The sequence below is a fragment of the Perca flavescens genome, chromosome 7 (assembly GCF_004354835.1).
Source record: "Perca flavescens isolate YP-PL-M2 chromosome 7, PFLA_1.0, whole genome shotgun sequence".
NCBI lineage: Eukaryota > Metazoa > Chordata > Actinopteri > Perciformes > Percidae > Perca > Perca flavescens.
In genome coordinates, this window is record NC_041337.1 from 12770406 (window position 1) to 12794775 (window position 24370).

Genomic DNA, 24370 nt, shown 5'->3' on the forward strand with positions numbered 1-24370 from the left:
GTTTTCTATGACTCTACAACACTTACTAGTAAATTATTTGCCATGTAGAAATATCACTTCTACCAAAAAATTTTATTTATGCGGTTAGTGATGTTGGACTGCTATTATTCTGAACACAACTGTATATAATATATTTATAATGTATATAATATAAAATATAAAAAAGGAGCACAAAACGACAGTTGGCAACATTAAAGAATGGCTTGTTTATTGTTAAGCCCATATGGTCAAAATTAAATGATTGATTAATAATATAAAAATAAGTTATAACAATGACTTATTTCACCAGTAAATTGCTGGTAAATGACAAAAACAAGCACCAGATGGGAAAAGGGTATTTTACAATAACTTTGAATGTACCACAAGGCTGGCGAGTTTCAAGTAAACGCACCGTCTGTGTTGTTTTTCCGACAATGGCAGCTGTGGCTCTACAGGGAAATACAGTCACACTTTACGCCGCTTAACATAAGCTGTCAGCATTTTAAACGTTGTGTTTAATCCAGCTACTAGCTAACGGTAACGTGGCGTCCCGTGCAGTGATACTTCTGAAAAAAAAAGTCAGGCACCAAAATGTGGCACCAAAATTTTCGTTCTTATTCGGTCTCGTTACTACCATTTACGGTACCCAACCCTATGACTGATTGAACTGACCTTATGAAGCGGATTGAGTATCGGCCATGATGTAAACAAATCACATTATATACAGTTTATTTGTCAACAACATTATAAAATTTTACTATCAGTTACAGTAATTTAGTGATGGTGGGCCGCTGACTCAATGTTTAGTGCTATAACAATCCCTGGCCTCATTAGTTAAAATGATTCCACAGAGTTTACATGCAGTGAGGGACACAGATTTTAAATTTGAGGGAAAAAAGGAGCAGTATTTCTCTGCAGCAATCTCTGAATAAATTCTAATTTAAATGTGCAAATTAAGCTGGGTTATTGCACAGGCAATGAATGTGAAGTATTTGCTTTACTTGAAAACATATTTGGACAATCTGGGATTCACATTCTGCTTTAATAGAAGTATTTCAAGTTTTATTTTTACGAGTGAAAAGACTTCAAGGTTGAGGCCATTTTTTTCAAAAACAAGTGTTGGAAAAGGTCTTATATTCTGGCCAATGTGGTCATTATATACATATAAACAAATGTGTATAGCATTTGTGTGCTGGCCTACCTGTTGTTGATTCTCCCTCTGCAGGTGTAGTCTGGCCTGGATGTATCCTCGGGTCTCCTGGAAGGCTTGTCTCTGGGAAACCTCAGCGGGGTAGTGGGTACAGATACCAATTATGTTAGTGCACAGGAAGATCAGGACATTAGCGCTCACCTGGAGAGACGAGAGAGGAGGGAGGAAGAACAAAGGAAGTGAATGAATCATGATTTAAGCATAAAAGTAAGCAGGTATCAATTATTTTGTCATACCAGTGTTGTTTTTATTGTTTCTGGCACAAAATGGTTTAATGAATCAAAAACCTCAGTCTTTACTGAGAGAGAAAGGTCCACAGGTGTACACTTTTAAATAGTGTAAAAATGATGTCTATTTTTCCGTGGGTTTAATCTGTGGTTGACTGGTTTCATTGACAGTGAGAGCAACAGTGATTCTGACAGAGACAGTACATCTCAAGTGCTTGACTTTACCGGAAGATCTTAACATAACATAAACATAAACAAGTCATAAAAAGACTAAGAACTAAAATGGTGAAAGGCTTTTATTGCACTCTTTGTAAGGGTTAAATTATGATACTACTGCGATGGGTTTTATTCCCCTGTCTACCTCTTTCCTCAAACATTTGTTTCCAAACTATAGACAAACTATATACATTAAGGACCCTTCACACGGTGTGATTTCAGGCTATCTGAGACAAAAGTTGATAATCGTGAGAGAAACGTGGTAAAAATCTTTGGTCGTCAGTCCAAGTCTGGTCCTAGATCACATTGTGAGACATGTCCACCAACGACCAATTTTCTCACAATGTGACTGCTGCTATAATCCACCACTACAAACCAACCAATCAGAATGCAACATAAAAAACACAGAATACACTGGTCGTTGTGACATTTTGTAAGAGACATTTTGAATAGATTTTAGAGGAGAAAACACCAAAATGATGGAGACAAAATGAAAGAGTTTGTGGCATTTTGGCCAAACTTTATTTATTGTTTGCTGCATTTTTCAGATGGATAACGCAAGCTGATGACGTGCCTCAGCTCTCTTACTATTTAATATTTACATGGTACCTCTACGATTCACCACAAAGTTGTCTGACATAACTCAAATTGATATCGTACAGTCTGACACAGACTTCTACCAAGATTTTATTAGACCCATCTCATACAGTTTGTCAATACAACAATCGTTGTTATTGCACACTCTAAAGGCCTTCAAACCACTTCAACAGGATTAGAAGACAATGTATTCATAAGATATATATTCAGCTGTGAAGCTCATTTAATGAAATTAAAACAGAAACATGTTTGTCCAAATATTTATGTCAAAGCTTTCTATAAATATGAAATATCATTTATTCTTTTAAACACACCAGTTTAATTTTGCTTTGCCCCAAACTAATCTATCTATTTGTTAATAATCTATTGAGCTCACAATAGTCAATAATTACATTGAGTTGAGTGTGCACCAGAAGGAAGCCCAGAGATGATACATCTCGTACCAAACACGAATAAGAAGCAAAGAAAATGGCTTCAGGTCTAATTTGAAGCCCAGCTCCACCAAACTCTCTCTGTATTTCTCAGTATGGCTATGTTTACAAAATGGTGCTGTCCGGTGACTTTTGCGCGTAGAAGTTTGAGTAATGCGTTTTACGCTATTGCTGAGAAAGGGCAACAGTTAACGGTCAGCTTTGGAGACGAAAAAGACAAAAACTACAAGATAATTACTTCTTCTGAAGAGTCGATCATGTTTTTTAATCCACCGTTTCCTCCTTGAGCTACTAGCAACTGGCGTGGGAGGGGTTGGGGTGGTGCACTGACCACCCAAGGCTTGCATCATGTGGACAGTGTTGTTGTCATTACTTATAGTTCCTCATGGGGACAACTGGACGAAACTACGAACTATAGCTTTAACCATTTTCATCAAAAAAATCCCAGATATATGGCATAAATGATGGTTTGGTTGTCATTTATTTTGAATTTCTTGGAGAAATGCAACAGGAGTACTTAACTTCAATAGGCCTTCTTAATTGTTACATTTTTTATTTCGATTGTTCATATCAACATATCTTTAAATCAGAAATATCAATTGAGGGACTTTGTTAAAAACATGTATATTAAAAAAATTTGGTAGGCCTAGCAAAAACTAAATTTATTCTGCTTTTTCCCCCAAAATCATCCAACTGGGTTTGCAGGATATACTGTAACAGCCTTTTCAGCACGATCCAGATCACTTTGGATTACTCAAGTACCTTTCCTTGTTAAGATAGATCGTTCTTCCTCGTCACTGCAGATCCTCAAGTGTTTTGATCACCATGCTTCCTTCACTATTTGAAATTTCCCTGGAAAGTTTATCCAAAGCTGTATAAAAGCAGTCTAAATTACTACTGTTACTGTTGGTTTATGTTGTTTCAGAATATCGGGCTTTCCGTTTTAAAATGCTCTGTGTGTATCTTTACATAAACTCCACTTTTTGTTTGAACCTTTGTTCAGCAGATTTTCTGCACTTTTACTTTACTGTGCCATAATCACTTTCTCAAATGTAAATCAATCTTACTGTTAATACCGTGTTCACGGTAGAACAAGAGATGAAACATTTAATATAATTCCTAAACAACATTGAAATTGCCCACAACCAGAGCTTTTCTTCTGTCCTAAAACAAAAGAAACACGTTTAATGAGAACTTGCATGTAAACAGGAGAGCATGAATGAATGGGCATATACAGTATATACAGTGGCTACAAAAAGAATAATGAAAATAGCAATAGAGGATAAAGGTGACCCAGGGTGACATAGTTTCCAGAGTATCACAGACACAAGAATAGAAGCAGATAACTAATGGACAGATGAGTTGAAAAAGAAAGCAAACAAACAAGGCGGGGGTAAAAAATAGACCAGCAGACTAATAGACAACACAGATAAAATGGCAGACTGACAGATGTTGGGGGTCGGAAGGAAATAAGTCGAATGAAGGAGGATGAGGAAGGAAAAAGACAATGTAAGGTCGACAAGAGTAAGAAGAGTATGAGTTAGTAAGATCTGGAGTGAGAGAGAGAGAGAGAGAGAGAGAGAGAGAGAGAGAGAGAGCAGGACAGATATGGGCCACAGTGACATTAGGCAGATGGCTCAGAGCGCACAGCTCTGTTTGCATTACTCTCACTGATCAAGCAAAAACAGCCACGAGACAAAAGTGAAACCTGCAGCATGACGTGTGTTTGCAGGTGAATGCCTCCTCTCAGTCTATATGTGTGTGCAGTCAAGACTTTACTGTGTGTTTTATTTCCAAATGCAATGAGCTGCAGCTACTGTAAGTATTGATCTGTTGAGATTCACTCAACGTGCGTATCACACTCCATGCGTCTGAGCTCACAGACTCGAACTAATTGCTTGCTTTTCTCAAGAGGGCAAGGGCTAGTGGGTTTACAGAGTACACATTAAGGCCCTGTGTTTACACAACAGCACTCCACCTCTTTAGTAGCTCTGCTTGGCAGCCTTTACCTGCTACCTGTACACGCCGCCACGCTCCCAGTGCAGGGCCAGTGCACCTGCTCCTCTGTGCTCAACAACACACTCATTTATCTAAACTCACCACATGTTACCATATCCTGCCCAGCTTCTCCTGTGCTGGTTTAGTCCAGTACCATTATAATCATACCACTAATCATTATGATCTGCATTGCTCACTTCCTGTCAGGTAGAGTTCATGACTGAGTTACCAATATGATTACGGCCTACTAAAAGGGTTATGTTCGGTTTGTGGAGACTAAAATAAACCAGGAATTGAACATCACGTCACTGGAACATCACATAGTTTGTTTGTTTTTTGCCATAAAAGCAGTCGTCATTTCCCTGAGGGCTGATATGATGGAAGCAGCCAGCCAGTCTGTGGAGAGAACCTTGGCCTAATCCCGGGATATCAAAATGGCATTATGTAAGAGCTGTTCTGATCTAGACAGGACAGGCAAAACATGTACACAACATAGATTAAAATGTATTTTTCCACAAAAAGCCCCCAACAGCTCAGGGAGGATATGCAGGCTTAGTCAATAAATGATCAACACTGCTCTATGGATCCATTGCTGAATAAATGACTTCCTCTGTGCTTAACAAGTATGTCTGCTGCATACCTAAAATAACTCCACAATGAAGTTAAAGTGTGTACTTTAAAGTGTGTACTCAATTCTGCCACAAACAAAATCCAACCCCTACCACAACTTCTTTTTTCTAATAATCATGAGATACGATTATAAGATACTTTAATAATAATTATTATTACATTATTTATTATTATATTATTTCTATATACCATGGCAATAAAACTATGATTACTATCTCATAATTATGTTGAAACAAGGCTGTATGGCTGTTCTTAGGCACATCTGTGCTTTGAGCTAAATGCTCACAAAGACAATGCTAACATGGTGATATTTAGCAGGTATGTTCATCTTGTTCATCATCTTAATTTAGTTTGTTAGCATGCTAACACTTGGTAGTTACCACAAAACAAGTTTTGCAGGTATTATTTGGTCATAAACCAAAGTATGATGGTGCTTGAGGAAAAGTCAGAGGATTACCAAAGTTATTGCAATTTATCCTGAGGGCGAGATGAAGGTTTGTAAAAAATTTCACAGCGATCTAGTCAATATTCATAACCACGTCAACCTCACAGTGGAGCTAGAAAAAAAAAGGCAGGGATTACCAATGTCAGTCCCCCCCTGGGGACCATAAATATCTGTACAAGATTTCAGGGCAATCCACCCAATAGTTGAGATATTTCAGTCTGAACCAACGTGGTGGACCGCAAATGCAGCGATGATATCCACACTATGATATCCACACTACACCTTTCCTCCGCATCCAAACACAACACTCATCACCACTCTACACCTAATGAAGCCTCTTTGAAGCTACCGTCTCAGAGTTGGACGAGCAGGCGAGGATGAGAGGGGCGCTAATGGAACAGTCACAAACTTTATTTATAATTTTTCTCCTCCTTTATGACGGATTTAGCACAGCAGCCATTTACTTTAGCAGGAAGCCTCTGGTCCTGGCAGTGAGTCTATAAACATTGACTTTTAAGGCAAGCAATCCCCTTTTCAGACGTGAGGAGAGAACAATGCGGATGAACGTGTCAAAATGGGACATTTAACAGCATCCTATAAGATGGACACAAATGTAATGTACCTGGATTTGATAATTTAAAGCAGCTAAAATCAATATTTTGATATCAATAATGGCTACTTGTTTGTGAAAGGGGCCGCAGCAATAAACCCACAGAGAATGAACTCTGCAGCTTCCCTCAGCTCTACAGAGGTTTATAGCATCTTCATGTTGTAACTGCTGGATGTGTAAATAAGTAATTTTAGTAAGTAAAGTTTGCGAATACCAAATCAACAAAGTTGATTCTATGTCAATGTTGTGTTCTCAACTTTGTTTCTGCTGCCCCCAAGTGGTAAAGAAAAAATCTGTGATTGCAGGTTAAAGGGCTAACATAAATATAGTCCGTCTGTGCAATGAAGTAATTAAATTAAAGAACCCTCTCCAAAACAGACAGTAGGATGTGACTAATAGTCAGCACTAACAAGCCAGTTCCATTTCAAACCAAATAATATCATCAACTGAATGAGGTTTCCGGATACACAGTCCTTCTTGCAGAATGTCAGCCAAGTATCTCTTTTTATTTTTCTCAGCATGTTCACACAGAAGAAAGACCTGACCCCTCCTTTATTCCCTCCATCCTGCTGTCCATTCCGCTTAACAATACTCAGCCAACACCCACCCAGCACTGACCACAGGAAGGTGTGTGTATGTGTGCACACATACAAATGCACAAAATTAGCAGGTCATGGAGGATCCTAACATTTTCCCCCAGACGCCTAGTATTACTACTGTACTGCAGACCCCTTACACGTCAGTTGACAGAATGAAAAGTTCAGAGGCTTAAAAATGAAATGAAATTAATAGGCAGAACAAAAGGTCTTTCAGGACATGCAATTTACACTTTAAATCCCTTTTATCAGATCAGATACATTTCCCACAGACACATGCTTTGTCTCTTCAATCAGTCAGCAAGTCAGTTTAGAAGTTGTTGATATGCAAAAGCAAGCTTTGCTATGATGTGCTGTATATTCAGGTATTATGTTCACTTTCCTGAATAAATATTCCTGTTAGAGAACTCATTTTGAAGCCAGCAGTCATAATAGACCTCTTATGGATGGAAGATGGAGATGTGATGATTTTATATATAACTCAATGTTGTTAAAGTCTCTCTCTCTCTCTCTCTCTCTCTCTCTCTCTCTCTCTCTCTCTCTCTCTCTCTCTCTGCTTCTTTCTCAGTCTTGTGAAAGGTTCTGCTTAGTTTTGGCCCGAGACTCACACCCACGGAGACTGTGATGATCAGAGATGGCAGCGCAGCTTTCACTTAGCAACTATCACCCACATTCCACAGCCTCCCTCCAAAGACCTGCATTCACCCACCCAGGTTCAGGAAGGGTGCAGTGTGGGGACCAGCTGGGGAGGAAGAGGGGGGCGGGCTAATGACTTTGTCTTACAGGTTGTTTACGCCAACATACCACAGTCAGAACATGCTGTATTCTCAGTACGTCCGGACTCTGGTTTGTCCCTTACCAACTAATTGTTTTCACAAGCAACAAATAAATTATAATATTTTAAATGTCACATATACTGTACAGTAAAAATGTCCAAGTTAACAGAGCCCAAATTAAAAAAAAAAATCAATTCAATGTTCATTGCTACCCCTGTCAATTTGTTTGCTCTTGCACAGCACACATGAAGATTACAATGACAACGATGGAAGATTTATCATCAAAACTCTTTTTGATTCAAGACAGAGGTAGACAAAACTGGCTTCTCACTTCAAGCCAATAAAGCTTGGGTAGGCAGTATTGTTTTGGCGTCATTGGGCAAAGAACAAAACAATAATCTTTCGTCATATTGTAATTCAAGTGGTCTGAGAGACTTCTGTACATTCTCTTGGCTCTGTTTTCAAGCTTTAGGAAATCTAACCCATGTTGAGAGACTTTGGCCAATCACAGGTCATTTCAGAGAGAGGGCGTTTCTATTGGCTGTTGTACAAATGCAGATGCATGTGCACAGTCCTTCAGATGATGAAAGCCTGATTCAATGGCGGAAAAATCCTGCAGAAAAAGTTGTTATTCAAGCATTGTCAACTGCCTACACTGCTATCAAAAATACAGTGTAAAAGAGTCTATATATATATATATATATAGTTAATGTTGCTAACAGTGTTAAGCAGGAACGCATTACTTAGTAATATATTACTATATATTATTACTTTCAACAGTAACAAGGGAATACAATTTCCAAAACAGTAATTATATTACAGTTACTAACCTAACGCTGCGTTACTGTGTTACCCGAATGTGATTTTTTTTGGTCCAAGGTAGGCTTTCTTATATGATGACGTATACGCATGTCGTAATTTAGCGTGCGGCAGGTCAGGGCCAAGGTAGGTCACGTTGGCTACCTACAAAAAAGCTAAACAAAGGATGACAGAGAGAGTTGGATGACGGAGAGAGGAATACTTTCAACAGCTGAAAGTATTATCCTTATAAAAAGACAGTGGGAACATTGATGACATCCAACATGTCACTGTGAGCAGAGCAGGGCAGCGTCCCTCTCCTCTCTCGCCTTGTGCACGCAGGCACAGCGAGTTACTATGGTTATGGGAATCTGTGTCGCCAGGTCCTTTTCATTATGTAAGCCTCAACAAAAAATGTAATAGGCCTATATAAATGTGCGATAATCTTCGTAACATACAGTAACAGCCTGAATGCAGAATGTTTGAAGTTATGCAGTTTGACTGATTGTTGACTCCTGCTGTAAGGTTAATTATTGTTCCAATTCTTTATAAATAAAGAATGATTTATAAAGGGGGGGGGCGTGCGAAAAGTAATATAGTAATATAACGAGTAACGTAACTAGTTACTTTTGATACTAAAGTAATATTACTTTTTGAGGTATATCATACTAAAGCCCCATGAACATGTGGAGAAATCCCAAACTTTACAGGCCTGCTGTGCCTAGTTGTAGTTGCTGAGCTATGATTGGACAATTCCTGTTCTGACAATTAAATCGACTAATCCTTTCAGCACTGCTTTTACTTCAAATGGTATGGAGCCGTCTTGGACTACTGGAGAAAATAATTGTCCAGAAAACTGTGTGGAGAACAAGATGCTGATTTATAAGACCTTTTTCCCATAGGGAGCAATGACTGATGGGATATTGTTGTTGAAACGGGGCCAGCAAGAGTGCAAGTCAGAGCTCATCGACCTTTGAGGAGCATCTGGAACTCGTTAGAACATCTGTGTTAGATCAGGCTCTGTAAAACACACTCCAGCACCCCAAACATAATGACGGTGCTTTACTAGTGACAAAACATAAGAGTGTCCCCCGTAGGTTGCACCTTATCTTTTCTTGAGAGCGTCGGTTATTTATTTCCATATTCTTTCATTTCATTTGTTTTTTTCCGACCTCCTCCCAGTCTGACTAGCGCTCACTGACACTTTTAGCCTTTGTGAAAGAGAGTGTGTGTGTGTGTGTGTGTGTGTGTGTGGTGCCAGGCAGCTGCTGGGTTTGTGTACTCAGCCTGAACCTCATGTCTACACACAGCTCGCACTGCCCTTATCTGAAATGACCAGAACCACATCAACAGATAAAGAGTCAAGCCCCGCCTGCTCACTCTGCCGGGTGGTCTATACACTGCCTGGAGGTGAGCGTCGCCCGGCTGCAGCTAACTGAGACGCACTACAATCAAACATTTGTGTCTTAGAGTGGAAACACTTTTAAAATCTTTTAAGCTACAGATAAAAAAGACATTTTGGAGCACAATCATCTGTACAGTGTTGTCATTTCTGCGATTTGTGATGAACAGCAGGGAAGAGTTTTGTCCTTTCTCAGGAAATTGACAATCAAACTAAAGCTATTCTTAGGCTCTTAAATCTGTCATCATTGAGACTGACATGAAGCAGTGTCATTTAAACAAAACTGAAACACTGTGATGTGTGAGGCCACAAAATGTAATAATTTTTTTATTTAGTAGTTCTTTAGTTCTTCAATTTCACCTTTTTTTTGGGTTTCCATTGCATTAAATCTTTTGATTTACAAGAAAAATGTTGACTTGACGTGTAAATATCACAAATATATAAATATATTTCACATGGAAAGATTGTGACAGGTCCACTCCACATACCCGTGTTTTTATTTATTTATGGTAAAACCACAAAACAGATTAAGAAGATTAACATGGAAACTTTTCATTACATTGCTGAGATCTGTGTCCAAAATCCGCCCCTGATTCAGTATTTCCTGTAATAAACACTCAATAGTTCAATCTGTACGACAGTTAACTTTATACTGAGCAGTAAATTGAGATTTTGCATTGTGGGATTGTTAGCAGAAAATACTTTTTTCATTCCATCATGGGAATTTTTAAAAGGCACAATATGGAACACAAAGTTCACACTCAGACGGACAGCTAATATAGTGCACTGTATAGTAAATATAGAGTGATTTCAGTGACATTTTCACTTATTATTGTAGATCCAGAAATAATTTATACAGAGATTTGTTCCAACAGTAGACAATAGATCTTGATTTTTTTTTCTTGTCAACTCATATACTAGATACAGTTTACTGTTGATTACATTAGTAGTTGGAATCGTGCAATCTGGTAAGGAAGTAGTGTATTTTGTGTATTTAAGTATGTGATGCATAAGATAAATCACAAAAGAGCAGGAACTGAGTAGCTGATATTGTATCTATGTTCCTTTAAAACAGGAAATGGTGCAAATGTTCCCCAAAGTGTAATTAATTTAGAAAGCCAGTCACATTATATTTTATTACAACAAACATGTTTTTTTTAGCTAAAAAAGCCCAATGATTACACTGTCATTGTAACTCTTTCCCCTGTCATCACTTGCATTTGTGAAGAAATTCATTTTTTCTATCTATCAACATAAAAGTATTACTGATGACCCAAAGATTTCCATAAATAGTTCTATTTGTTGGCTTTTCTGCATTTCCTTCCGCTGTTTTAGACATCTTTGAGTATTTTAGAGGCTGTGAAACACACAACCACATTGCATAAATGATGTTATTGTCAACAATTACCTGTAATATAAAGCCACTTATGTGAATTCTATTGGCCATGTTTAAACTCCCTTTCATGTTTCTGTAAACATGGACAGGGACATGCTGGGGGTCCTAACACTGGAATACTACACACCACACAGTTCTGCTGGCAACCAGGCGGGTGTGACTTCTATGGAGAGAGTGTGACTATTAAGTATTTTGGCATTGGAGTTGCAAAAGTGTTTTTATTTAAAGAACAACAAAATCTGCACAAAAAAAGAAGGGTTTTCAAGAAGTTTTTTCTGGAAACGCATCGGACACCTGCAAGGACGCCGGGCCTTACATGCTGTGGACAGACACAGGGATAGCTCAGGGATAACTGCTGTGATTAAACAAAAAAAGCCTCTTAGAGGAGTTATGTCACCATTACAGAAATGTTAAGGAGCTGTAATTACCAATAAAAACGATTATCTGTGCCAGAAAAAGAAACCCACAAATAACAGAACCATTCAAGCCATTGAGTTTTCTTTAAAAAGTGTGTATCTTCAGAGGCCTAAAAACACATCCTGAATAGAGGCTAGTGACATGCACAGTCATCGCGAGCTGACCAGAGATAAGCTTCCCTGAACCACAAAACTGGCAAACAACATCCTGTGCATCCCTCCCTCTCGACTCCCCACCACCTCTACACATATGACCTCTCTTCTGTTATCGCCATGTTTAATTATGGGCCGTCTCATTTTGACAGCAGGGGGGAGGAAAACAAAGCACAAATCTATCCAAGCAGCCAAACAGCAGCGTGTTTAGAAGACCCCTCCATCATCAAGGTCCGCAAGCTTTCAGATTCTCAGAAGGAGAAAGTGAACAGTAGAAATCAATTTTGACCTGATTTTTACTTGAAGCAATGGTTACCAAACTGTACACCAGCAGGCTGAACTGGGTCTGCTGGCTGCTTGAGTCGTAGTTGTTTCCATGGCAACCATTGGACCAACTGAACACAAGCACTGAGGGAGACACTTAGCAATGCTGTTTATTCCCCATCATTCTCAGAAGTGATGCTAAACTAATTACTCATTTTTCCAGTGCTCTCATTGGTCCACAGGTTAAATCTGTATCCATGTAATCCTTATACAGGTAAATACAAACAAGCTCAACTCTATATGGAGAAACAATTACGCAATGAGGGAGTATTAATGCTTACATTTTGATACACTGCAACCTCTCTAGAGCCTTGTGGTGTGTGTGTGTGTGTGTGTGTGTGTGTGTGTGTGTGTGTGTGTGTGTGTGTGTGTGTGTGTGTGTGTGTGTGTGTGTGTGATCCCATCGGTCAGCACCCATCATGGTCGTGAGGAAAGTGTACATGTGACAGGTATCCTTGTTAAAATGCTGCTGCCGCGTTAAACACACAAATTATTTATCAAGGAGGCTGTGAAAAGGACTGCGTGGGGAGAATATCGGATTCTCCTCCGATCACACCGCCTCGCTGCCTCCTCCTTCACTTATACTGGGTGTCTTATTCTATAGCTGCAGCTTTGCACAGGTGATTGTCACACGCTGACACTTCCTCTACTGGGATCCATGTACAAGGTTATTCAGGCACTGGGAGCTGATGTTAAACTGTGAACAGCTGATACGGTGTGAGATTTGCTCTGATTAAAATGTTTTTTCTCTCTGTGTAACATCCTGGTAATTTCAAAATTGAGTAAACAGCCATTTGGAAAGTTTGACGTGAGACCAAAGTGGATAAACGCATTACTACACATTGTAGCACATTATTATTTCAACTCTATTCCCTTATCTTATTTACTGAATAAAAACACTTAGTGGGAGCTTGACAAAGGGACCTGTGAAACATATCGACTAGACGCCTGATTTGCCCTCTGTGGTATTTAATGAGCTTTTAGGGGCTTAACACACCACATCTGCAGTGGTCAAAGATCCATTCCAAAATGCATTATCTTATGCTTCATTAATGTGCAGCAGAAAAAGATAAAGAAATCGTTGTTCTATCTGTCAATATACAGTATCAGCCTTCAGGGTATGTGTAAATGCACGCCCATATGTATGCAGAGAAAAGGGGGTTAGAGTGACATGCCTGTCGCTCTGACGTAGGCTCTGATAAGACTGTCCCATGTGACGCAACAGTTAGCAGAAATGCCAAAGGCTGGGTATTTTTAGGAACCAGTCTTTGACCTCTCACAGCATTTGTGTCAACAACATCCAAACAACAATGCTAGCCTTTGCCGGGGACCATAAATAAAATAATGACGAATGTACAATAATGAGGAGTTTCAATGACAAAATGAAAAAAAATGTAATTGACAAACTGTTCTGCACTGATCAGTGTGCGTGAAAAGCAGCAGAGTGGCGTGTATAAAATGTGCTTGGGCTTTACTGGTGCATTTTTCTGATTTAATCCAGGACAGAAGCAGGCACTATTCATGTCAGTGTTCACATTGAAATAGGCACCCACACATACAGGCAGGACAATAGTTTTGTGATGTTGCTTCCCAAAGAAAACAGCAGCAATTCTGACAAACATTCAATAGAGACTAGAAGGGAAGGTGACAACCATAACAAAGCATTGGATGGTGTGTGTGTGTGTGTGTGTGTGTGTGTGTGTGTGTGTGTGTGTGTGTGTGTGTGTGTGTGTGTGTGTGTGTGTGTGTGCATTGATGGGTGGGACATGCACAAGTGTAGGAACTGTAACAGCACGTTTCTATTACAAAACCACTTGTTACCACAATGTTAAAGCTTTGATAGATTTACTGTTTGTTTTGAAAGCAGACCTGTGTATAACAAGGTTCAAATATACTGTAGTTCATGATGTGAGTGTGTACAATAAGATGCACAAAGTGAAGCCGAGAACAGACACTCTTGAATTCTACTGTATGCAGGTGTAAAAACACACATCCCAAACAACGCCAAGAGCAATACAGGAAACATCCAGATGGACTGCATGTGTTTTGAAAGTTTTGAAGGGATTAACGGGCCATATATTTCAAGAGACGAACATGAAATACCTCTCATGTAGCTGGCAGACAACATCAAGACGTCTGCTCGTGCCTCAGATTGCTCTGGTCTTACACAATAAGAATAAAAACAGGATAACAACCCTGAAAAAAATTCAATTCCGCATACTAATGCCCATTTTTCATGTACAAATCAAATTCAAAATTTTGTAATGAGAGATTTGTGTGATCATACTATGGTATATTTTGGCCAAGAAAATATGATAATGGTATTTTGAAAAGTTCAAAAGTAAACTATTTTTACTACTGTTCTGTTTGCAGGTCACATTCTTTGTGGAAGTCTTGAATTATGTTGGTATTTTCTTTTGTGTTTTGAAAGACTGTATGGTAATAAATTAATAAATGTCCTGTTAAGCCATTCTGTCAAGACTTATTATTTTTATGAGGAACACTTGTTTTCATGCTTCATGCTGCGAGTCACCGACGATATAATTTAGTAGATTACCTTTCATAGGGCAGCTTTCCTGTCAAAATGTCAATTTATATAGATACAGTAAGTGTGTAGGCTTCGCTCTTCAAGCAAGTTGTAGTGTGATTGATTAAATATTTAGGACTACATAAGCAACAATCAAAATTTAAGTTTGTAAATAAAGATACTTATTAATAAATGAAAAGTTTACCGGCAGTAATTTCAGTTAATCTGCTTCATCAGGAGTGTGTCAGTGTGCTTTGATCCAATTTGATTGACAGTGACTAGGCAACATAACCTTTTTGCAAGCGAACCCTAACTTCAAACCAGTAAAAGGAGCTCAGAGAAAAATACAAAAACATACAGAAGAAAATGTCATGTTAAGTGTGCAACAATGCAAAATGTATATAACAGTGTTACCATGTAGCACGTGTGTCACAGTAAGATTTTCAAGGTTTTTAGTGCCTTTAAAGAATCTTTAATGCAGTTCTCTTCAGTGGTTTCAAGGTTGTCACAGAGCTGCCGAGCCAGATGTGGTGATCCAGGGACAACACTGACATTGACCCCTGATCTTTTGCTGGTGTTTCTGACACAGGTAAGTCAGATGAAGTGTCCATGCTTTCTGAACAAGCTGTCCGTAAATTATATGTATTTATGAATGTTTAAGTGTTTTGTGTGTGATCCTCATTTCTCAGATATTTCAGCTCTTACTGTATATGAACTATGTTTAAAATAAATAGGAAAATACATGATTTTGGGAAGGGGCATTTAAAAACCACACATTGCTGGTCACTGATTTAACTCAGTAAATCCCCTTGAGTCATGAAACTACAGTCTGATACACAAATGGGACGAACATCATTCACTGCACGGATGACAGATTAATCAGCTACTCCTACTTTTTCAGAAATCAACTGGCGCTCATGATAGAGGAGAAACCCAACTCAACTGCACAGATGCCTTCTCAATTCCCCGTTTAAATCTGCAGTGCCAGCAAACAGACGTTGGCAACAAAAAGACAGAAAAGAGGATCTGCATTTACATAATTCCTCATACACAACTGCATCATTATCTGTGAGGTTAATGAGTTATTGGAGAAAGAGGAAATACTTGCATACAACCGTGAAGCAGTGATTGATGACACTGTTTTACTGTGTCACATATAGTATACAGGCGACCTCAGGAATAAACAGCATTGCCGGGCCGCAGCTATCTCATGGCATTCATTCAGTTAATGACGGCAAACAACGTTTGAGCCTGTGATGGATTATACTATGGTATATCATGCACGATGTTACAGAGCAGACAGCAGTTACTGAGTTCCCACGAATGCCTAACCTTGTCCTGTACTTCTGTTATTAATTTATAATAAGGATCACAATACTATAACAAAGTGATTTGTCTTTAAGTGACTTGTTTGGGTTGTTGTAGTCCGGCTAACACGTGAGAGGATATGTTACTGAACCTTACAGTTATGGCAGAAACATTACAGTGACAATCAGTGATTTATCATTAAGTCCTATATCCCCCTATTGTTTTCATGTAATGGCCTTCCTATTATGTTTTTCATAACTTTCCCCCAGGGAGACAGCAGTTATTGAAACCGCTATGGCTATATGGCTGTCTTCCCCCCCACCACCAGTCTGCCTCATCCTCGTCACCCCACCCTTGGAGAAATGTACAAAGCGTCCCCTGTGTGAGAGCACAGAGACCTGAGTGATACTGCTTTATATCATGGTATTCTCCCACTGTCACACAACAGCACACACTCGCACACACTAACAGCCGTCCAGCCAGGGGCGGTTTATTTAGCCAGCTGACCTTCAGCAAGCCCCTTGGTCCTTGGCATGACGCACAAACAACACACTGTACAAAAGACCCATAAGCTGCAGAATACATGTAAATATGCAAATAAAACAAGGTGATGAAATCACAGTAGAGCAATCTAGGGCTGCAACTGAAGGTTACTTTAATTGATATTAAAGTAAGTATTGATATTAATTGAGGTTACTTGATCAATCGATTAGTTGTTTGGTCTATAAAATCTCAGAAAATTGTCAAAAAATGTGTTTTCCAAAGTCCAAGATGACGTCCTCAAATGTATTGTTTTGTCCACAACTCAAATATATTCAGTTTACTGTCATAGAGGAGTGAAGAACTAGAAAAAATTCTGATTTAAGGAGCTGGAATCAGAGAATTTTTACCTTTTTTATTAAAAAAATAACTCAATTTAATCGATAATTTGCAGCTCTATAGCAACCTATACACTGCATCCGCTGTGTTGCCAGTTCACGTGGCATAACACCACTCTATCATAAACATTGTGACATAAGAGCCATTTTAACATGACATGTTTCGTCTTGCGTTGCGACATAACAATGTGTCCAGTTCAGTCAGACTAAAATAATGATTTATCACTATATCACAATTTTTTGTTTTCTGATTTAAAGTGCTCATATGCTTTTAGGCTTTTTCCTTTATTGTTATCTTTTTTTAGGGAAACGTCAAATGAAGACGATGAGACAGATAAGCAAAGTTAATTAGGAGAAGTGCAGGAGGCTAGCAGTCTTGCAAAACAATACAACGTTGCCTGCAAACCAGCGTTTATGTTTATGAATCAAACTTTTTCTTGTAGCTCCGCAGCAGCAGCTAGTCCAGTGTGCTGCTAACAGTGACAATGAAGAGCCAATACAATAACATTTCCAAGCACCAGTAGCCTAGAAATCTAGACGCACCCTAGCAGCAGCGAATTTAATTTGCAGCCAGGGGGGTCCAGGCACTCTCCGTTGACTTCCAAGCTGTAAAAACCAAACTCTAGTCAGGCCAATCACATCGTGTATAGATTCGGTGGGCGGGCTTATGGCTGCTGCTGCTGGGAACAGCGGTCTTCTGGAAGACTTGGAGTTAAGCTTTTCTTTGAGAAAAGAACAAAGAACGGCACAGAAGTCATTCTTAAAAAAGGAAGATGTGTTGGAGTTTTGCCGACCGGATACGGCAAAAGTTTAATCTATCAACTAGCTTCGCTACCTTCTTCGTTGCTCTGCCTGGTTGTAGCGCTAATTTGAAAGACAACCGTTTATCCCGCCCCTCAGATTGAGCCCTGTCAATGGTAAGTTCCCAGACCCAACATTTTGATGTGGGTCTGGCTTGTCAGGCTAAAGCACCAGCATAACTCCAGTTTGGGCAGGTAGGGTTCCTCATTGACTGAATATTATAATAATTAATAAGAGTGTGGTGTAGACCTGTTCTATATGAAAAATGCCCTGGGATAATTAAGATGCCAGATGATTCGGCACTACCATAATGAAACTGACTTGACTTGATCAGAAAGCTTTGTAAAAAGGAGAGATTTGTGCTGAGAATTATGACAATTTATAAAATGTGATTTAGTGTCAGAAGCAGAGCCAGTAGTGTGCATTAGGGATAGCTGCTGTCAGTGTGGAAGGCACAGTTACTGTAAGCTGTTGTATCACAGTGTGTGAACAAGCAAACATGATCAGATTAGTAACAATATTATCACTTTTTATGCCCAAATATTACTCGTGACCCATTATGCCTTTATCCTTGAAATTATGATAGTAAATATAAAAAGCCCTGACGACTGAAAGGGAAAAGAAAGTTATATGAAATATTATTCAAAGGAAAAAATAGATTATGGTGTCATTAGAAAGTGCAATACAATGTATCTTGTTCTTTATTTAATTTCTTTTAAAATTCTTTAAGATTTGGATATCTGTGATTACTTATTTGCACAGAAAATAAATTCTGATATTGTTGAACATCATTGGAAGATTTTTTATTTATATTAGGACAATGCACATTAATCAACATTTCTGTAAATGCACCAGTGTTAGCCAGTCGGTTAATTTTCAACTGTAGTCTTTATGGTGGGAAGAAACCGGAGCACCCGAAGGAAACCCACGGGGAGAATATGCAAACTCCACACAGAAAGGAATGGGACAACTTGGATTCGAACCCAGAGTCTTCTTGCTGTGAGGCAGAAGTGCTAACCACTGAGCCACCGTGCTGGATGGGGATTGGGATGTTGTTAAGATGTTAACTTTTCTAATAAATCTACATTGTGAAGCAACACCTTGAAATAGTCAAAGTATTGGTACTTGAGTGCAATATTTTAGTACTTTTTCCACCTCTGCCACCCTGTTCACTGTAACTGTCTATTGAGGTCACCCATAAACAGTCAAACATTCAGACGTCAACCTTCTCTTACCTGTTTCCAGAGGAACTGGTCTTCCTGATTGATCTGCCAGGTGGTGACCACGTGTATGATGGACAGCACTGCTCCACTTAGTACCGCCGCTCTCATCCTCACAGGTAGCAGAGTGTAGATGATGTAGATGAAGAACACGGACCACCAGATGCCTTCTGAGGCGCTCCTGGGTGCCACCATGAGCACCCCGAACACCTGTACAGACAGCAAGACTCCAATCACCAGGTAACTGACCATCCACATGTAGTCCTGGTGGAAGCCGTTGCGGTTGCACACTACCATAAGAGCCATGAAGAGCGCCATCGCGACTGACAGGGCTGACGAATAAGCCACGTGAGGGGCGGCATGGACACAGTGGAAGGTCAGCATGATGCCGCACACGATCACAAGTACCCCCATGAGCATGGTCAAGGAGCTCTGGTTCAGCCTGAAGAAGTAACGCTGGTATAGGCGCTCCAGTTTGCGGGACTGGAATTTTTTTGACTGGAACACCTGCACTACCCTGAGCCAGCAGTCTGCAGCCGTCACCACCCCTGCTGCCCCATTGGACCCGTCATCGCCCATGTCACTGCTTCCTCCATTACATCCCCCTTTCCTCCCTTTTAACGCGCCATCCTCAAAGCCCAAGTTGACCGATTTCAGCCCCACCCCTTCCCTGGGGGCTCCTACTCTTTTGCCGTAGTGGTCCTCCTGCCATCCGCAACGGACGCCAAAGTTGCCCCCGCCTCCAAGGGCCCCAGTCACCCCTCCGCGGTGGTGCTGATGGAGGGGGGCTCCAGAGGGGGGCTCCATAGCATCTGAGTCCCGCAGACAGCTCATGTAACGCGGGTTGCAGAGAGATGAGCCTCCTTTCCGTTTGGACTTCTTGCCATTGCGCTCCCCCCACGCAGTCTTGCGGTCGTCCACTCTTGCGACTAGGAAACCACTGAACCAGGACATTCTGTGTGAGCAGAGAGAGGAATGTTTAGTACAGCATCAGATGAAAGACAGATAACAGCTTTAACACTGATACCACGTGGGAGGACCATGTCCTCCTTTGACTACCTGTAGGAGTTGTTAATATACCTGTTGGGGTTCTGGTACATGTCCCAGCCCTTTCCCTTGCAGCCTGTTCACTCATTTATCCCGTGGACAAAATTTTGAAGTAGTGAGGAGGGGTTTGTAGAGGCCACACTGCAGGGCCACAGGGTGGGAGTGACTAGATGGGGTCAAAAGGCGCACCAGTCGCTTCACAATGCTTCAGATGTTTGGGCCAGAGTCAGTGATCAGAGACCAAGGTTAGTGAGGAGACCAGTCTCTGCGGCCAGGTCTATCTCCACGGCTTCTGCTGGGTCTAGAGGAAAAATCAAACACATACAGTAGACTGTATAAAAGCCAATGCACAAATAGATCTGGGATGGTGTCATGGCTCAAATGTAATCAGTAAGCACATGTTTCAGGTGAGAAACATCAGATCATGATAGTAATGTGGATGTCTTGTCCAGTCTATCATTGATGCCAACAGGCCTGACACACATTAAAATAGCTTGTTCACATAGATCTACTTTATCCCAAATCTGACAGGAAATAAAATGCCTCATTGTCCGCTAAATGCACAAAAATCCCATTTCCTGAATAACCGGACACACTTGAGATTTTGTCTCATAATGACAGACAGATTAATAGGAGAAGAACAAGCTACTTCCAAAACTATGGGGGAGGATATGACCCAAAATAGCTTGAAAGCTTGGGTTTCTTTAAGGTGAACAAGAACTTGTTCGATTTGACCCCCGTACAAAAACACAGCCTCTAGTATAAACAGACAGCAGCATTTTGGAGTCAGTTGGGCTGAAGATAAAGAGTGACTCCTTCAAGCTCTGTTTATTATCACAATCAATAATAAAAGACGTGTAATAAATACAGATAAATGCCACTGGACAACAGAACACTGTCAAGACAAATATCAAGACAGTCATGGGAAACACAGCATGACAGGATCTGTGGACCCTGCAGCGTTAAACCAAAAGTTGTTTTAGAAATTACTAGAAAATCAAGCTCCTTCCCTTTTAGCATTATATAACATGTATATAGACATGTAATTGTATCAGTCGGTTGTTGCTGGATGAAATCTATGTGTAAAGATGCCCTGTGAGCACAGAAGGACAGAAATGATCTCAGTTTTATATTCTCCTGTCCATTTTATCATAATCTTTAAATTAAACTTTTCCTAAAAAATGTCTGCTGGACATTCCTGTCTGTTTGATGTTGTAGACGGTGTTTGACTTATTTTAGTTGTTTTTTTTAAGTGTACCATCAATGTATGAAAGTTTATATGGTATGTTTTATGGATATTGATTGTTATCTCTTGCCACTGTATGTGTAAGTAATCTTGTAAGCCTGTGTGGATTGGACACCTTTGAGTGTATGACATCCATTTGTGTATGATGAGTAGGGATGCACTTAGCCGATACTGCCCTTGTTAAGTGGACTGGGTTTCAACCGAATGAGACTGATCTACATTAAATACAGTTCTTTTGTGTTCCTATTATGAGTTACATTAATTTAGTCATGGTGGGCCGCTGAGTATACATTTGTAGTGCCTTCATGTTACCTCACAAGAGAAAGATGCCAATGAGTTTCACACAGCGAGGTATACAGATTGCAAAGTTGTGAAAAAGAGATCACTGGTATCGGACTGGGATACGGTATCTGCAGATAAACTGAGTTGAGGTATCATATCGGGAGAGAAAAAAATCAGATGGTGCATCCCATTTATGAGGCTACATAGTGGTTGACAGAAAATAATTTAAATATTCCACTATAGGTATCTAGGGACTTACTTTCTTTGATATTCAATTGAAGGTGTATGCTGACCTGGTCACGTTGTATAGTATCTATGCCTCCAATAGTAGGCTACTATAACGACCATACAGCATTTTTTAGTAGTTAATATAATAATAGTAATATAGTATGGTCTTTTTTCGTCTTGATTTAATTAATCATCCACATACACATCAGCAACTGCTACCAGCTGATCTTACCAGGCCTCCACACACCCTGAGCTCCACACAGTGCAGAGACACACAGAAGCAATGCAGCCGCTTCCTCGACCTGCATTTTTGCCAGAGAGGCATGTTGTTGAAGCAAAAATAGCATTTCCTCGCTATATCTTGCCTGCATGCGCCTTCTCTGGCACGTATAGACCCCCCACACACACACACACACACACACACACACACACACACCTCCCCTCTTTCTCCTCGTCCCTGACTCCCCTGCACAAGGTCGACCAGCGTGTACCCATTTGCAAACGTCGCGGTGTTGCCACTCGCTTGGTGTGTGTGTGTGTGTGTGTGTGTGTGTGTGTGTGTGTGTGTGTGTGTGTGTGTGTGTGTGTGTGTGTGTGTGTGTGTGTGTGTGTGTGTGTGTTTGCATGGTGCTTGGCTGTAGGCTACTCTCCAGTTCCCCCCACTAGCGTTGGGAGAAGGGAGGGGAAGCGGAGAAGGGAAGGCGGGGTTTACTGACTATTCCTAGGGGACATTTTCAACCGGACAGCCGCTACGCTGGCGTTACAGCCACAGACGGCGAACATAAAGTAATTCATCGTGGGCTTGATGTTAGACAAGTCCGAAGCTGTGTATATGCATCAATCTCTCTCTGTGGCTCAGTTGTCATCCAGATGATACAGATGCGAAAATAGATCAACCAATTCAAAATCAAAAAGGTATGCAACGCGCTGTATGGGCATTTTTTTCATTTCATTATGTGCGGATGATATGTTTGCGATCCGGTGTATAGCCTAAATGCCATGCACAGTCAGGCCGAGTGTAGGGGCCCGCATTCAAACAGCGCAGGCTTCTTGTTACATAATACCATGGCCTATGTGACAACCATAGCGGGGACCATAAAACCATTCCGTTGAGTCCGATAGTCCAAATTAAGACACAAACACGCCACTGTCGGCGATGTATTTTTGTGCAGATGTCCTTCAGCCTGCAGCAAAGCAAAAGCTCACAGTTTACGTCTATTGACAAACATGAGTCTTTGGTAAATAAACAGATATAAACACGTTATTGCTGCTGCTGCTGCACATTCCTCAGCATCAACTGATGGAGGACTAGCGGTGAATAATACTCTAAACCCCATCATTTACAAAGTCAATGGGTTCGTATAGTGGTAAGACATGGAGGTGTTTAAGTTTAAAGTGATGTTATGAAAAATTATCTGCGGAGCCCTGATGTGAATCATCATGAGCATCAGATCCAACCTGCAAGCGGCTCCAGTCTCTTATGTAGCCAATTAACACCCCCGGGACTGTCAACTGTAATAAGAAACATAATGATGCAGCTCATCCTTCCCCCCACAAAGATATGTTGTAATTGGCCGCCAGTGGAATACATGTACTGGCCGTGTATCCTTTGCCACCAGCACCAGTGTGAAGCAGAGGCCTTACAGCAACTGTTGCCAGCTATGTCATTCACTCCGACAGACATGGTTGACAGAGTGGCAGATGCGTCTACGGTTCAAACAGCGTTTGAGACATTTGTGTGACAGGAGAACATATATTGCATGTCGGCCTGCAGTGTGGAGCAGCAGTTACAGTCAGAAAAACGGACTCACCGTGTTCATCTTCTTTTTCTATTCCCCGACAGGACCGCAGCAGACAATCCGATTCGGTGTGGTTCTCGGTCGGAGCGGCCAGGGTGGAGGACCATAGCCTAACGCTAGCTGTCCAAGGATGGTCCGGGTAAATTGGTCACCCTGTGGTGGATCTCCTCCTGTCGTCTTCTCGCTCCACTCCCTTTCCTCTCCTCCCCCTGACCCTCTCGGCTCCAAGCACCACTGTTAAGACGGGGGAAATACAAACATCACACTTCCGGTTATTCGGTTTTCAAATTAAAACCCTTCCAACCAGCAGTGGTGGACTATTTGCAACCCAACAAGCACTCACTTAAAGAAATCGCTTAATGAAAAGATCAATACGTCCATGTCTGCCCACTCCCCCCCCCCTCCCCAAACAGTGTCCTTTACATAAATAAAGACATTTGCACCATAACTTGATGCAGAGAGGCACAAATTGTTGCAGAAAAATTCACCAGAATGCAGAAAATCAAGTGTTGATCTCAAAAGTGGAGATCTCAACCCCCCAAATGTTCAAGTCGAGGTTAAATTCATAGCCCAATATCAGAAATTTGCCTCAGGAGTCTTTACAATCTGTACAGCATATGACCCTCGATTTAGATAAGGAAAAACAATATGCAAGATATGACAAAATATATGATGTGAACATATATGAAAATGAATGGATCCAGGAGGATGTCAAACAGCGGGAGCCTGAGCCACACAACCTCCTCACCAAAGATTAAAGATTAAAAAAAATTGGCTTTTATTGCCTTTATTAATAGGACAGATTAATTCAAGAAAGTGGGAGAAAGACG

General features: G+C 40.5%; 1 protein-coding gene across 1 annotated transcript in view; it reads right to left on the bottom strand.

Moving 5' to 3' along the window:
• Positions 1-24370, bottom strand: part of LOC114558670 (adenylate cyclase type 6) — a 40823-nt gene that overhangs the window by 12898 nt on the left and 3555 nt on the right. The window contains exons 3-6 of the mRNA XM_028582790.1: positions 23553-23774; positions 20019-20286; positions 18954-19893; positions 1181-1330 (exon numbers count right to left, since the gene is read on the bottom strand). Of these exons, the coding sequence (XP_028438591.1) occupies positions 1181-1330; positions 18954-19893; positions 20019-20038 (1110 nt within the window). The 5' untranslated portion in view covers positions 20039-20286; positions 23553-23774. The remainder of the gene's footprint in view (positions 1-1180; positions 1331-18953; positions 19894-20018; positions 20287-23552; positions 23775-24370) is intronic.